Source organism: Bubalus bubalis, chromosome 5 (genome assembly GCF_019923935.1).
Source record: "Bubalus bubalis isolate 160015118507 breed Murrah chromosome 5, NDDB_SH_1, whole genome shotgun sequence".
Lineage (NCBI taxonomy): Eukaryota > Metazoa > Chordata > Mammalia > Artiodactyla > Bovidae > Bubalus > Bubalus bubalis.
In genome coordinates this window covers 51,792,394-51,809,402 of record NC_059161.1, presented here as the reverse complement: position 1 = coordinate 51,809,402, position 17,009 = coordinate 51,792,394, and the positions used below count along the sequence as shown (strand labels likewise).

The window sequence follows — 17,009 nt, the reverse complement described above, 5'->3', positions numbered from 1 at the left end:
CGCTCACACACCCCAGAAACCAACACACAGACACCATAACAAAGGCGGCGACGCGGCGGCAACACCGAGGTGGAAGGACTAGGGGACCGCGGCAGGGCTGGCAGTCAGCCCACTTGCTCGGCAGAGGGCACGGCCGCCCGTCCCGGCCGATGCAACCCGGGGGCAAGCGGCAGACGGGAAGAGTGGGGGTGCTTTGAGGTGCTACTCACTCTCATCAGGCAACTGGTCGAGCTCCGCCATCTTGAACGAGCCGCGCCGCTTTTTCAAAGGCTGCCCGCCGCGGTGCATTGTGGGGCGGAGACTGTCTTTGCGAGGGAGGTTCGAATGCGGAGCTCGCTGCCCGCGGCGCAGCGCGGCGTTGCTCCCGCCGCGGCCGGCTGAGGCGGGCCCGGCTCCGCCCGCTCCTGCCTGGGGAGGGTATACAGCCTAGTGGGGCCGCGTCTCGCCCCTCCACCCCCGCCCCCAGCCGGGCCGGAGGGAGGGGGAGGAAGGCCGCGCGGACAGGCCCGTCTCGCGCCGCCCCTGCCCGGGCCCGGCGCCGGAGCGCGGGGGGAGCGGCGCGAGCTGCTGTGTCCCGCCCGGGCCCGCTCCCGGCCCGCGCGGCCTTCCTCCTCCGGGGCTCGCTCCCGCCGCGCGTTTCGCGTCTCTCGCTGCAGCCGCGGGAACTGCAGGCTGTTTATTCCGAGTGGGGAAAAGGAGGGAAGGTGGGGAGGAGGCCCGGGCCGGTTAAGGAGCGGGGAAGGGAGGCATCACCTGTGGGCCTGGCGCGGGGAGAGGCCCCAGGTTCTTGGCCGTCTTCCCCTAGGGGGTTTTACTCCAAGTAAATTTTTCACGGCTCCCCATGCCCACGTTTCTCCCGCGTTTCCATCTCCTCCCTTCTCCGGAGAGCTGGAGGGAGGGCTCGGACCGCCTCAGCCCCACAGCTTGTCTGCCCCGGACTCGCGGTGCCCGGAGCCCCTCGCTAGCCGGGGCCACTCCATCCAATTGCGTGGAGCTTGGAGGTGAGACCTTGGGAGGTCATGAAGTTAGTCACTTGGGTCGGCAGCCGAAGAACTGTTTTGCTCAGCTCTTTGATCCATTCACACTAGACCATGTAGTGAGCTGGGAGAGAATTCCAGAACCAGGAAGTGGAGGCTTTGAGAGGATACAGACAAAACCCGACAGTGACACTTCAAGATGAAGCATCCTGATCGAAATGTTACGAGAACACTGAATGAGAAGTCATCCGGTTTTGAAAGAAGCCCAGGGAAAGATTTCACAATTTCAGACTTTTAACTGTGCAATAATAAACCACTCTTGCTTTTCAACAATTCATCTAAGAATGTTATTGAGCGCCAGTCCTTTCTTTCCAGGGATATATGGGGGAGGGGTTGGGATGAGGGAGATAGTTAAGCAATGAGAATACAACATGGGTGAATTCCAGGAACTAAAAAGTTAAAAGGTAGTAGACGGAGGTGGAGAAGGCAATGGCAACCCACTCCAGTACTTTTGCCTGGAAAATCCCATGGACGGAGGAGCCTGGTGGGCTACAGTCCATGGGGTCGCTAGAGTCGGACACAACTGAACGACTTCACTTTCCCTTTTCACTTTCATGCATTGGAGAAGGAAATGGCAACCCAGTCCAGTGTTCTTGCCTGGAGAATCCCAGGGAGGAGGAAGCCTGGTGGGCTGCCGTCTATGGGGTCGCACAGATTTGGACACGACTGAAGCGATTTAGCAGCAGCAGCAGACGGAGGTAGGTGGTAGAGATGAAGACAGCAGAACACAGGCCAGCCTGAGGCTAAGGAGCTGAATTTGCTAAGAGCACTGGAGCAATGGATAGGTGGGGTTTTAAAGTGTAGGGCTGGCATGTTTCCATTTGTGTTGTAGAATAAAAATGTGGAAAACTGAGTGTGACAACTTGAGAGTTCTGGAAACCAGTCATGAGGAAGCCTGCTAGGGCAGGCAGGCAAAGGAGAACAGATAATCAGTATCAACCACCCTAGAGCTTCAAAGGGTGGACTCAGGAGCCCCAAGGCCTGGGATTCTGGCTGCTAGTTGTATAATCTCAGGCAAGTTTGTTTCTTAATTCTCTGTGCCTCAGTTTCTCATAATAACAGGGTGGTTTTGAGGATAAATGACTTGATGAACATAAAGACCTCATGATACTTCCTGGAACACATTTTGGCTCAAATGTTAGCTCTTGCCACCACCACTTGACTTTAGAGAGTATCACTGGATGCCAACTTTGTGCCTTGGGTAACTGGGTGCTGCCACTTGCTGAGGTTAGGAGGAGGTGAAGCAGGGTGCAAAAGGAAAGGGGGTGACTAAATTTTACAAGTAATCCTTTCATCGGTAACCTAACCCCTTATGCGCCTTTTAATCACATTCTGACCTACCTTCTACAAAGATGAAAAACGACTTATAGCAGGCAAACAAGGTTTTAAGGCAGTTTTCACACATACACATATACACAGCAGTTCAGTTCAGTTCAGTCGCTCAGTTGTGTCTGACTCTTTGCGACCCCGTGAACCGCAGCACACCAGGCCTCCCTGTCCATCACCAACTCCCAGAGTTTACCCAAACTCATGTCCATTAAGTCAGTGATGCCATGCAACCATCTCACCCTCTGCTGTCCCCTTTTCCTCCTGCCTTCACTCTTTCCCAGCATCAGGGTCTTTTCAAATGAGTCAGCTCTTCGCATCAGGTGACCAAAGTACTGGAAGTTTCAGCTTCAACATCAGTCCTTCCAATGAACACCCAGGACTGATCTCCTTCAGAATGGACTGGTTGGATCTCCTTGCAGTCCAAGGGACTCTCAAGAGTCTTCTCCAACGCCACAGTTAAAAGCATCAATTCTTCAGTGCTCAGCTTTCTTTACAGTCCAACTCTCACATCCATACATGACCACTGGAAAAACCATAGCCTTGACTAGACGGACCTTTGCTGGCAAAGTAATGTCTCTGCTTTTTAATATGTTGTCTAGGTTGGTCTTCACTTTTCTTCCAAGAAGTATCTTTTAATTTCATGGCTGCAATCACCATCTGCAGTGATTTTGGAGCCCAGAAAAATAAAGTCACTGTTTCCCCATCTATTTGCCATGAAATGATGGGACCAGATGCCATGATCTTAGTTTTCTGAATGTTGAGCTTTAAGCCAACTTTTTCACTCTTCTCTTTCACTTTCATCAAGAGGCTCTCTAGTTCCTCTTCACTTTCTGCCATAAGGGTGGTGTCATCTGCATATCTGAGGTTATTGATATTTCTCCCAGCAATCTTGATTCCAGCTTGTGCTTCATCCAGCCCAGCGTTTCTCATGATGTACTCTGCATGTAAGTTAAATAAGCAGGGTGACAATATACAGCCTTGATGTACTCTTTTTCCACTGGTAATCTGCATTTTAAACAAGAACCCTAAATGAGTTTTCTCACACTCCGAAGTCTGAAGCTATGATACAGCTTCAGATCTACCACTTAACTAGCTTTGTGACTACAAACAAGAAACTGAACTATTCATTATTTTCAATGAGACTCTTTACTGGATATTTATATGAGGATGTTTACAATCATTGCTTACTTGATCCTTCCAACAATCTGGTGACTTATTCAAGGACAGCATTGACTGGATGATAGAATTAGGAATCTAACCCACTCTCAGAGCCTCAGTTTCTCCCTCTATGATGTGAGGATAAGACATCCATCATGATGTTGTTAAATTTCCTCCAATTGTGTATTCCAATTTAAAATGACATGATTATATAAGTCATTGTTTGTTTCTTATTTATTTAAAACATTTAAAAATTTATTTTTAATTGGAGGATAATTGCTTTATGATGTTATGTTGGTTTCTGCCATACAACAATATGAATCAGCCATAAGTATACATATGTCCCCTCCCTCTTGAACATCCCTTCCACCCCCTACTCCATCCCACCCCTCTAGGTTGTCACAGAATACTGGGTTGAGCTGCTTGTGTTACACAGCAACTTCCCACTAGCTATCTGTTTTACAATATGGTAATATATATGTTTCAAAGGTATTCGCTGAATTCATCCCACACTTTCCTTGCCCCACTGTGGTAAAGAACCAATCTGCCAACACAGGAGATGTAAGAGATGTGAGTTTGATCCCTGGGTTGGGAAGATCCCCTGGAGGAGGACATAGCAACCCACTCCACTATTCTTACCTGGAGAATCCCATGGGAAGAGGAGCCTGGCGGGTTATAATCCACAGGGTCACAAAGAGTCGGATATGACTGAAGTGACTTAGCGTAGCATGTAATCTTCCCCCACCGTGTCCACAAGTCTGTTCTTTGTGTCTGCATCTCTATTTCTGCCTTGCAAATAGGTTTATCAGTACCATTTTTCTAGATTCCATATATATGTGTTAATATAATATTTGTTTTTCTCTTTCTGACTTACTTCACTCTGTCTCAAGATTCATCTACCACACTAGAACTGACTCAAATCCTTTTTTTTTTTTTTTAATGGCTGAGCAATATTCCGCTGGGAGTCATTGTTTGCTTGAAGAAAAAAACCCTAAAATTTCACAAGGACAATAGTCATGAAAATAAGTCATAAGGAAAATAAATATAGCCACATTTTAGGGATATTGTTTGATCATTTCCAGTCCCATGGTTCATTTATCAAATATTGAGTTATTTTTGTATTAACTTGTGTACTTCAAGGGCTTCCCAGATGGGGTTAGTGGTAAAGAACCCACCTGCCAATTCAGGAGACATGGGTTTGATCCCTGGGTCGAGAAGATCCCCTGGAAGAGGGCATGGCAACCCACTTTAGTATTCTTGCCTGGAGAATCCCTGGACAGAGGAGCCTGGCGGGCAACAGTCCATAGGGTAGCAAAGAGTAAGACACGACTGAAGTGACTTAGCACTCATGCACAGGTACTTCAAAGGACACTATCAAGAAAGAAAAAAAAAAAACAAACCAGACCTCAGAATGGGAGAAATATTTGTAAATTACATGCCTAATAAGGAACTTGTGTTCAAAATATATAAAGAAATCTTACAACTTGATAATAAAAAGATAACCCAACTCAAAGATGGGCAAAGGATCCAAAGAAGATATAAGCCAATAAGCACATGAAAAGATGCTCAATATCATTAGGGAATTTTAAATCAAAACTACAATGAGGGACTTCCCTGTTGGTCCAGTGGCTAAGACGCTAGGTTCCCAATGCAGGGAGCCCAGGTTCAATCCCTGGTCAGGGAACTATATCCCACACGCCACAACTAAGACCCTGGTGCTGCCAAATAAATAAATAACAAATATTTTTAAAAAACCCACAATGAGATACCACTTCACACTCACTGGGGTGGCTATGCTCAACAAGACAGATAATAGCAAGTGTTGACAAAGTCATGGAAGAATTGAAATCTTTGTGTACAGATGCTGGGAATGTAAACTGGTATAGCCAGTATGGAAAATAGTATGGTGGTTCCTCAAAAAAAATTGAACAGCAAAATCATATGCTGTAGTAATTCTACTTCTGAGTGTTGAAAGCAAGGTCTTGAAATACTTGTAGACCTATATTCATAGAAGCATTATTCACGATAGTAAAGAGGTGGAAGTAACCAAGGTGTCCATCAATATTGAATGGATAAACAAAATATGGTAAATACATACAATGGGCTATTATATTATTCCTTAGCCTCAAAAAGGAAGAAAATTCTAACTTATGCACAGTATGGATGAACTTTGAAGACATCATGCTAAGTAAAATAAGCCAGTCACACACACAAAAACAAACAAGTATTGTATGATTCCTTTTACATGAGCTAATCAGATTCATAAGGCTTCCCTGGTGGCTCAGACAGTAAAGCGTCTGCCTACAATGTGGGAGACCCGGGTTTGATCCCTGGGTCGGGAAGATCCTCTGGAGAAGGAAATGGCAACCCACTCCAGTACCCTTGCCTGGAAAATCCCATGGACAGAGGAGCCTGGTATGCTACAGTCCATGGGGTCGCAAAGAGTCGGACACGACTGAGTGACTTCACTCACTCACTCAGATTTATAGAAACAGATAGCAGAATGGTGGTTGCCAGGGACTGGGAGAGGCGCAAATGGGGAGTTACTGTTTAATGGTTATGGAGCTTCAATTTGGAAAGATAAAGTTCCGAGATGGATGGTGGTAATGTTTGTGCAGTGTATGAATATACTTAATGCTACTGAACTGTACACTTAAAAATAGTTAATATGGTAAGTTTTATATTATGTATATTTTACCACTATTAAAAATACAGGTACAAATAGTACACACAATGTGATCGCATTTATAAATACACATGCAGAGACTAAAATCTAAAACAAAAGATATACAATGGTAGCTGTCTCTCGGTGGTAGGATTATGGGTGATTTTTATTCTCTTTATATCTGTATTTATCATTTTTCTACAGTAAGATTTTGTTACTTTCATGATAAAACCAGTTGTTGAAAAAAGTGATATATAATAGTAATAGTAATAATGGGATATTACCTAGCCATAAAAAGAAATGTACTAATGCATGCTACAACATAGGTGAACCGTGAAAACATGCTAAGTGAAAAAAGCCAGTCACAAAAGACCACATATTATATGATTCCATTCATATGAAATGTCCAGAATAGGCAAATCCATAGTGAGAGAAAGTAGATTAATAGTTACATAAGGCTGGAGTTGCCAAATGTGGGAGACCTGGGTTCAGTACCTGGGTTGGGAAGATCCCCGGAGGAAGGCATGGCAACCCACTCCAGTATTCTTGCCTGGAGAATCCCCAGGAACAGCGGAGCCTGACGGGCTGCAGTCCATGGGGTCGCAGAGTCGGACACAACTGAGCGACTAATCACAGCACAGCACAAGGATGGAGTTGAGGAGGCAGAGAAGGGATTGGAGGTAGGGGAGAATTGGGAATAACTACTCAAGGATGCAGCGCTTCCTTTTGGAGTGAAGTAAGTGTTCTAAACTTGACCTTGCAGTGGTGGCTGCAGACCTCTGTGCATGTACTACAAGCCACTGAGTTATACGTTTTAAACATAAATTTCATGGTTGTGAATTATCTCTCAATAAAGTTGTTACGTAAATCTTATTTTCAGACTCTTTGGATTTTACCCCAATCTAAAATCTTTGGTAGTCACTTAAAAAAATAATAAGGTTTATTTATTTATTACATTTTGGCTGTGCTGGGTCTTCGTTGCTGCACGCAGGCTTTCTCTAGTTGTGACAAGCCGGGACTACTCTTCACTGTGGTGCCCAGGCTTCTCGTTGTGGTGGCTCCTCTTGTTGCAGAGCACAGGCTTCGGTAGTTTCGGTTCACAAGAGCCCTGGCTCAGTAGTTGTGACGTTTGGGCTTAGTTGCTCCGAGGTATGTGGGATCTTTCCCGTCCAGGGATCAAACCTGTATCCCCTGCACTGGCAGGCAGATTCTTTACCACTGAAAAGAAATAAAGTGAAGTCCCTCAGTCGTGTCCGACTCTTTGTGACCCCATGGACTGTAGCCCACCAGGCTCCTCCATCCATGGACTTTTCTAGGCAAGACTACTGGAGTGGGTTGCCATTTCCTTCTCTAGGTGATCTTCCCGACCCAGGGGTCGAACTCGGGTCTCCCGCATTTCGGGCAGACGCTTTACCGTTTGAGCCACCAGGCAAATCCGCCCCTCCCCGTTTCTCCGTAGTCACTTTTTGTAGAATCCTTTTCTAAGTCACTCAGTGAAGATGCAAAGTCAACTGCCCTCTGCTGAGCAATTTTAAATGATAGATGCAAACAAAAGACCGATATCAAACTGCTTTCCTGTCCACTCTGTCTTTTCTGCCAAACATTCTACTTCCTGTTCTGCAAACTCTGCTGGAAAGACAAGCTGCTTTTCCTGTTCAACCCAAGTGACTACAGGAAGATGCAAATTGAATTCTTGATAGATCCTATTTCTTTAGAATGACCCTTAGGAGGATCATCCAATACCAATTTTTCCTGAGACCCAGGTTTAGTTTAAAAACAACAGAGGAGGGGATCATTTAACCTATTTCCTAAGGCTGTACTATGAATTAAATGAGAGCACTTACATAAAACACCTGGCCCATATCCCAGCACAGAAACACTACCTCCTGCCTCGCTTTCCCATGTCCTGTTTCCCTAACTGTACCGAGAAGAAACTAAATGTTGTGAGTTGTATTTCTGAGAAACTACTTCTAAAGACATTATGCTCAGCAAACTTTAGTAGCATATCCCAGTTTTTGTTTTTTTTTTTAGTGAAGATCTCTTTGTTTTTCATTCTACAAAATGGAGTCAAGCCTAAGGAAAAACATCACTTCCTTGAAGGAATAAGAGCAACCTCTTTCACCAAGTATCTTTCATAACAAACTACAGAAAAAGTTGTACTAGATTATCCCATGGGAGGTAAAGTAGAAAAACATACTCCCCACAGAAATGAACATACTCAATCATTGTCTAGAATTTTCTGAATAAATTGGGGAACGTCAACTAGGGGGCACAGGAGACTAGACCACCCAATAAGGAGTGCCACGTCATCAATGCTGCCCAAACCAGAAAGATGGCTTCATGAAGTGGATTTATGGATTCTAGCCCAAAAAGATTGTCCCTTCAGGACATGTATATGTCTGTGGAATGTAAGAAAACATTAAGAGTTGGATAATCATCGATTTTGCTTTCATTTCTAAACTCTCAGATTCTAAGCAATTCAAAAGGGTGAAATTATCCTGTAGTCAATCAGCAAATATTTATTAAGCACCTAGTGTGACATGCATTAGGTAACATTCAATGTGACATAGTGCCCACCCTTACAGATCGTGTGGACTAGTGGAAGACACAGATTCTTTCAGCTATTAACAGTCATGTGATGAGTGCTATGAGGTTGAGGACAGGATGCTATAGAAGCATATAGGGACAGGGAGCAGGAAAGTTTTCGTACGGAAATGGTGTCTGAACTGAGACCTGAAGAATGAGTAGAAGTTAGGGGAAGGAAGTGGAAGAAGAAAGTAACAGTATTAATGGCAGAGGATCATGAGCAGAGGCCCAGAGGTGAGAAAGTAAATGACTTTTATTCCAGGATATTTAAGTAGTTCAGGATGGCTGGAGAGTTTAAGATATGGCAAGAGAGCACTTCCCTGGTAGTCCAGTGGCTAAGACTCCACATTCCCAATGCAGAGGGCCTGGGTTTGACCCTTGTTACTTAGGGGGACTAGATCCCACGTGCCGCAACTAAGACCTGGCACAGTCAAATAAATTAATTAATTAAAAAAAATTTTTAAAGATATGTCAAGAGGACAAACTAGAGTAATAAACATGGGTCACAAGAGTCAGAGGGAGCTTGAAAAACTTCCTGAGGTGAATTTTGCTAGCTATGGTGATAGATGCCTCGTAGATCTCCAGCTGTGAGGAATGTAGTTGGTTGACAGGCCCTCCTGCTGCACCCTAAGGTCTGCTCAGCATTTATGCTGATGCCAGGCTCTCCTCGGGCTGCTGCTCCTAGCCAGTAACTGAGCATGGCAGAGCTGCCAGAGCCAAACCATTTGTACTCAACCTGGGCCTCCTGTATTGGGCAATCTTGGCTCTGCGGCTCCTGCATGGCATGGTCTGGATTGGCTGCATACTCATCTAGCTGCCTGCAACATGACGGTGACCCTTGGCAAAACTGTGGAACATAATAAATGATGTTCTGTGACTGCTGGTCTGTATTTGGGGTGCAAGATATACCAGCTTGTCAGCATTGATTAATAGTTGTTTCTTTGGTGGAGTCTTGGGGATTTCAATGATTAGAGCTGGTCGTGGAGCTAGAATATGTCTACACTATCAGCTCACTCTAAGTGATCTCCACCATGAGTCAATTTTGGACTCCTTGGTACACAAGCTAATGGTGGTTTGAGACCTGGAGACAAAGTGCATCCTGTGGGATCCAGCAGTGGGTGAACAAAGAAGCCTGTACCTGAGATCTCCAGCCCCTTCATTGCATAACTTTGCTGTTGCCACACTGTATTCTTTGCTTGTTAAAAAGCAAACAGGGACTGGGAATTCCTTAACCACTGGTGGCCCAGTGGTTAAGACTCTGTACTTCTAATGCAAGGGGCATGGGTTCAATCCCTAGTTGGGGAACAAGGACCCCTCATGCTACAGGGCATGGCCAAATAGTAAAAAAATAAAAAATGAAAACAAACAAATAGAAAAATTGTCCTGTACCAAGAGTGAACACTAATGTAAACTGTGGACTTTGAGAGATAATGGTGTGTCCACGTAGCTTCATGAGTTGTAACAAATGTACCACTCTGGTGGGAGATGGGTAAATGGGGAGGCTGTGCATGTGGGGGGGACAGGGGATGTATAAGAAACCTCTGTACTGTCTGTTCAATTTTGCTACTAAAATTACTCTTTAAAAATAAAGTCTAAAAACACATAAACAAAAAAAATATGAGTATAAGCTGTTGGAGTCCTGTGAGTCCTTCTAGCAATCAAACATTGAAAGTGATTAAAGCATAGTTAACACAGTCTCCCAACTGGCCTGCCCAAGATGATCCTGGAGCTGCATTACAATTGGAGCCTCTTCCTATGAGAAGCTCTTTCCTTCCTTCCATCTCCTTTTACAGGTGTCAGACCTGGAGTCTGCTCTGAGGTTCTCCCCACATCCTCTTGCTCCCTCTCTGCTTTATCTTTCAAAAGTGTTTCCCCAAATAAATCTTCTGCATTTCTGATTCCCTCCTGATATCTGCTTCTCAGAGCACCTGAACTGGAAACGTGTATATTAGGAAATAGTCTGGAAAAGTAGGTGTTACAATGAACTTTGAACTGGATAACTCATCACCTGGCTGGCAGGGAATATCCCAACCCAGGTGGAATGTGGGACATAATTCTTGGCACATTGGTAACTGAAGATTTCACTTGTGGTGTCCTAGAAAAATATCCCAGGGGAGGGGAACACACCTTCACTTATGCAATGATTCAGGCACTGAAAGAAAAGGGGAAAATGGTGCTTACAAGGACAGTGGATTGGCTGGTTATTACTAAGTTGTACTGATGTCTTGCATAGGAATAACAAAAAAAAAGTTATCCAACACCTAAAAGCTAAGTGGAAAGCCAGAGGGTTCTTGGCTAGTTTATTAAGAGGTCTTTATTGCCTCCATGAAGAGAGAACATAGCAAAAGAGTAAGAGTAGGGTTTAACAGAGTCATTGAGCTCCAGAGACATGTAAATGCTCAGCCAGGGCAGGTTATGTCATGCCTAGGTCAGAGTCCTAGGTGAGAAAACCTGGAGTCCTTTGACAGGGCTTCCTCTGGCAGCTCAGATGGTAAAGAATGTGCCTGCAATGTGGGAGACCAGGGTTCGATCCATGGGTCTGGACGATCCCCTGGAGAAGGAAATGGCTAACTACTCCTCTATTCTTGCCTGGATAATTCCATGGACAGAGGAGTCTGGCGGGCTATAGTCCATGGGATTGCAAAAGAGCTGGACACAACTGAGTGACTAACACACTTTCTTGGGAAGGAGACTTGTAGGGGAATGTTCCTGAGGATTTGGCTCTGCAGACGCTCCTGAACCCTGTAGGGTGTTCAGGAGGTGTAGAGGAATCCAGGCCTCCTTTTAGAGCTAGCTCTCTTCCCACTCAGGAAGACACGGAAGCATCTTCTCTCTGACAAAACAATAGGGTTCCCCCACCCCAATCACACTCTCTTGATTGCTAGGCTGATAACCAAGGTTAAATCCCAGCTTAAGGCTGAAAAAGAAGGAGAGAGATTACACCCAATGGAGCTTCCAGAATTACCCAGCACATACTGGTAGAAACCAGGAGATTTTGAATTAGACTTTTAAAAAATTATTGACTTATTTGGCTGCACTGGGTCTTAATTGTGGCATGCAAGATCTTACAGTGGTGGCATGTGTGATCATTAGCTGCAGCACATGGGATCTAGTTCCCTGACCAGGGATTGAACCTGGGTCCTCTGCATTGGGAGCATGGAGTCTTAGTCCAGGGGGACCACCAGGGAGGTCCCTAGATTGGATTTTGAAGGTTATTGATCAGGAAGACTATATATATATATAAAATAAATTAAAAATAAAATTTTAAATAAAATAAAATATTTATTTTATTTAAATAAATATAAAATGGATGGGGAAGGATTCATTGACTTGGGGACCTTCTCTTGGGACGTAGGATTTAATGTCCTGACAAAAATCTCAAGGGTTACTACAATATCACAAAGATGCCTGGAGAAAGCAACAGTTTAAAATGAATGAAGCTGAAATTCCTGAGTTGCCCTGGCAGATTGTAGAGGAAGGAATAAATGGGCTCAGAGAGGTGGGTGTGCTGCAATGGATACTTCATACAAGCCAGAACAGAGAAGTGTGCTGCTATTTGGGAAAGCCCAGGGGACATGTCATTCAGAACGTGCTAGTGTGGAGAAATTCAGCAGTGGTTCTCCCATGAAGGCCAGGGGTGACCATAGGAGAGGCAGTCGCAGGCTGGTCTCCTTAAGAGTGCTGGGAATGATGTGGAGCCTGTTGAAAATAACAGCAGCTAGGGACTTCCCTCAGAGAAGGGAATGGCACCCCACTCCAGTGTTCTTGCCTGGAGAATCCCAGGGACGGGGGGAGCCTGGTGGGCTGCCATCTATGGGGTTGCACAGAGTCGGACACGACTGAAACGACTTAGCAGCAGCAGCAGCAGCAGCAGGGACTTCCCTGGTGGTCCAGGGGTTGAGAATCTGCTTTGTTAGTGCAAGGACATAGGTTCGATCCGTGGTTGAAGAACTAAGGTCCCACATCTCACAGAGCAACTACTGAGCCTACAGCTAAGACCTGAGGTAGCCAAAACTAAATATAAAAGAATTTTTTTTTTTTAATAACAGAGGCCAGATGGCAGTGCTTAATCATGGGAAAGCAGTGTGGGTGGAGGATGCTTCTACCACAAAAACTGGCATGGTTGAAGGGACAGCCAAGGGAGTTGACCCACAGAAACATGTGGAAATGGAAATAGTTAATAACATATGGCGTCTCCAGGGGCAAAATAGATGGCAATTATTTAATATCTACAGTCAAGACAAAGTTGGAAGAGTAGGAACAGGAGGGGTGCTGCTGCTCCTGCTAAGTCGCTTCAGTCACGTCCGACTCTGTGCACTGGAGTGGGTTGCCATTGCCTTCTCCGGAACAGGAGGGCAGTCACCCTAATAAAAAGTCTTGATGCCTTGCTCATTTCCCAACCCTGAGCCAAATTACATACAGATCTGGGACCCACTGATGGAAGAGCTGGCCAAGTTCTTAGGCGGAAGCACCCTTGATCCGTATGGCTAGTGAACACCAATGATTCCTAGTCATTCCTCAAAGGAACCTGTTTATTCAAGCAACAGTACACTGAGGAAAATCGGATACCTAAATGTTTCAAGGACTATTGAACACACATCTGAGTTTCATAGTCACAGGCCTGAGGCCATCATCAGTCCCTTTTATTGTGGACCAGTTTTTCAGTACTTGTAAAATCATTCATGAACTTTCATATTCATGTTTTTTAATGTTCAATGAACTGATTCAAATAAAGTTACCTCAACATGTGAAAAGAAAAATCTGTGAGATCATTTTAAACCTGGAAGTTATCTTGATTACACCATTGGCTGCAGAAATCTTCTAGTTCTCCCTTGGACACATAACAATAGCTCTTAATCTCACAGGCATTGGAATCCAAAGCTATTAATACATTCTTCCTCACAAGCAAAATGCACCTAATTTCGCCCCAAACGCCATCGGATTACAGTGAATTCTCATTAAAAAATTATTGTCTTTCAACCCTCAGAATGGGAGAAAATATTTGCAAATGAAGCAACGACAACAACAAGGGGTTAATCTCCAAAACATACCAATGGATAATGCAGCTCAATATTGAAAAAATGAACAATCCAATAAAAAAAATGGATGGAAGATCTAAATAGATATTTCTCCAAAGAAAACACACGGATGGTTAAAAAGCACATGAAAAGATGCTCAACATCACTAATTATTACAGAAATGCACATCAAAACTACAATGAGGTATCATCTCACAACCAATCAGAATGTCCGTTGTCAAAAAAAAATCTACACAGTAAACGCTGAAGAGGGTATGGAGAAAAGGGAACCCTCCTACACTGTTGGTAGAAACGTAAACTGGTGTAGTTGCTACGGAGGTTCCTTAAAAAACTGAAAATAGAGTTACCATATGACTCAGCAACCCACTCCTGGGAGTATATCCAGAGAAAAACACTACCCAAAAGAATAATGCACACCAATATTCATGACAGCACTATTTACAATTGACAAGATGTAGAAACAACCTGAATGTCAAGCAACAGAGGAATGGATAAAGATGTGGTACATATACACAATGGAATATTATTCAGCCATCAAAAAATGACATCATGTTATTTGCATCAACATGGACGGACCTAAAGATTGTTCTACTGAGTGAAGTAAGTCAGACAAAGACAATACCATACGATATTGCTTATATGTAGAATCTAATAAGAAAACTACAAATGAACTTATTTATAAAACAGAAATACAGTTACAGATGTAGAAAATAAACTTCTGGTTACCAGAGGGTGTGGGGGAGGGATAAATTGGATGATTGGGTTTGACATATACACACTAATATATGTAAAATAGATAACCAAAATAAATAATAAGAACCTACTGTATAGTACATGGAACTCTTCTCAACACTTTGTAGCGGCCTATATGGGAAAAGAATCTAAAAAAGGGTGGATATATGTATATGTATAACTGATTCACTTGCTGCACAGTAGAAACTAACCCAATATTTTAAATCAACTATATCCCAATAAAGTTTTTAAAAAAGGACTTCTCTAGTGGTCCAGTCATTAAGAATCTGCCTTCTGATGCAGGGGACTCAGGTTTGACCCCTGGTCTGGGAACTAAGATCCCACATGCCTCAGGGGAACTAAGTCTACATGCTTCAACTACTAAGCCCACGAGTCACAAACTAGAGGGAAGCCCATGTGCTGCAATGAAAAAGATCCCGCTGCTGCAACTAAGACCAGATGCAGTCAAAAATAAATAAAATTTAAAAAGTTAGTATCGTCTGGGGAAACCTGTGCCATGGAAATCACTAATTCAGCTTTTAAAGGCCTCTGTGCTGTCCTTCGTATTTCAGTTGCCTTATTTTCTTCAAGTTCCCCTTTATGACTTAATGGATAACTGCAAGTGCTGGTAAAACAAAATGGAAAGGAAATTTTAGCATCTGATCTCTGCTGTATCAGGAGTTGATTTTCTGTGTTGAATAAGATGACGCTTAAGGCTTGATGCAATAGTCTTTTCGCAATGTTTTCAACCAAGACACAATTCATTTTGATTCTAGGTCTAATTTTGTTGTCGTTTTCATGGATAAGAATACACATCACTGCCAGAAATGGAAATCATTGCTCATCAGAATTGTCAATATTTGTTTCAGGCACTGTTAGCACATGTCTATCCTGTCCTAAATATCCTTGCTCTGGCTGCAGCAGAAGGTCCCAGGGCTGAGTCAGACAGCAAGAACCAAGAAAGCACAGCTGGACTTGAAATGTGTTTCCTCTAGGACTTGCAGGTCACAGCTGATTGGCTCAAAAGTAACTCCTACCCAAGATTTGCTTTCTCTCACTTTGCTACAGGTAATTGGTTCAAGAATAGGAAACTGAATCAGTGATTCTCTCCTATAAGGATTGTGGAATTGGGTGGGAAAGCGTGGACTTAGTCACTTGCCAAATGGTTACACGGTAGGGCACAAATGTGTCCTTTTCTTTGCCTGTGTTTTCTGCCCTGCGGCTAGAAAAAGCCAGTCCACAGAAAAGAAAGTGGTGGACTAAAGGTGCAGAGAGAGGAGAGAGGTTGAGCCCTAGCAGTGCTCCCAAGGCTCTTTCCATTTCTTTCCTTTTTTTTTTTTTTTTTTTTTTAACAGAAGTGTCATTGATTTACAATATTGTGTTAGTTTTCCTTTGTTTTTTAATTCGGCTACATGGGTCTGGCTTGCAACACGCAGGATCTTTTTTTTAGTTGCAGCATGTGGGATCGAGTTCCCCAACCAGGGATTGAACCCAAGGCCCCTGCATTGGGAGCTTGGAGCCTTAGCCACTGGACCACCAGGGAAGTACCTTTTATGTTAGTTTTTGGTGTACAGCATGCTGACTCAGCATTTTTGCAAATTATATTCCATTGTAGTTTATCGTATTTTTAAAATTTGATTTTAGAGTCAGTCCTTTATCAAAAATGAAAGGATTAAGATGAGACTGACTACAAAATAAGAATTACATATGTGTGTCTGTACATAAAATATCAGCATAATCTCTGTATTTATTGCATGGCATATATTCATACTTATATACAGACATTCATACCGAATACAGTGCAGGCAAAAGAAATAGAATGGTTAGTTCTACCTGGTGGTCTCAACTATGAAAATGCTTCAAACCAGTGAGTTTGTTTGAACTGAACTGAGATAGAAAAGGCCACATGAACATCTAATTGGATGAGACTTACCCTGGAAGGTGAAGATATTGTCATTTTTTTTTTTATTTGTTGTTGCCATTCTGATTCTTTAATGGTCAAAGAACATACTCTACACTGTTCCAGTCCTTTTAAATGTGAGACTTGTTTTATGCCCAGGATATAGACTATCTTGGTGAATGTCACATTTGCACTTGAGAAGAATGTGTATTTTCCAATCATTAGGTGGCATGTTCTATAAATAACAGTTAGGTCGAGTTGATTGATAATGTTCAAAGCTGCACCTATTGATTTTCTCTCTACTTAACCTATCAATTGCCCAGAGAGAATTGTTGAAATTTGAAACTGTCATTGTGGATTTCTCATTTTATTTTTGGTTTCCTCTATTTTGAATTTCATTTACTAAGTATACACATACTTAGGATTCTTATCTTCTTGATGGATTGTCCTTTTTGTCATCATGAAAAAATGTTTAAAATCTCTGGTAGTACTCCTTCTTCTGGAATTTACTTTGTCTGATATTAGTTTAGATTGCTTATGATTGGTGTTTGCATTTTTTCCATT

The 17,009-nt window shown here is 43.3% G+C and overlaps 2 protein-coding genes and 1 pseudogene across 3 annotated transcripts in view; 1 reads left to right on the top strand and 2 right to left on the bottom strand.

Annotated features, from left to right (window-relative positions):
* LIN9 (lin-9 DREAM MuvB core complex component) overlaps positions 1-424 on the bottom strand; it is an 83,784-nt gene extending 83,360 nt beyond the window's left edge. For both annotated transcript variants that reach the window (XM_006046076.4, XM_025286035.3), the window contains exon 1: positions 210-424. In XM_006046076.4, coding sequence (XP_006046138.1) covers positions 210-288 — 79 coding nt within the window. In that variant the 5' untranslated portion in view covers positions 289-424. The remainder of the gene's footprint in view (positions 1-209) is intronic.
* Positions 325-1,310, top strand: LOC112585253 (POU domain, class 3, transcription factor 3). The gene is made up of 3 exons (XM_025287165.3): positions 325-331; positions 383-1,001; positions 1,089-1,310. The coding sequence occupies exons 1-3, from the start codon at positions 325-327 to the stop codon at positions 1,138-1,140; spliced, it is 678 nt and encodes a 225-aa protein (XP_025142950.3). The 3' UTR covers positions 1,141-1,310.
* A 12,205-nt stretch (positions 1,311-13,515) lies between these two features.
* On the bottom strand, positions 13,516-16,797 carry LOC102414161 (annotated as a pseudogene).
* Between the last annotated feature and the right edge of the window lie 212 nt (positions 16,798-17,009).

Coding starts and splice junctions, on each gene's coding strand:
- LOC112585253 (XM_025287165.3), top strand. Junction 1,002..1,088: donor CAATTGCGTGGAGCTTGGAG/GTGAGACCTTGG, acceptor CATTCACACTAG/ACCATGTAGTGAGCTGGGAG.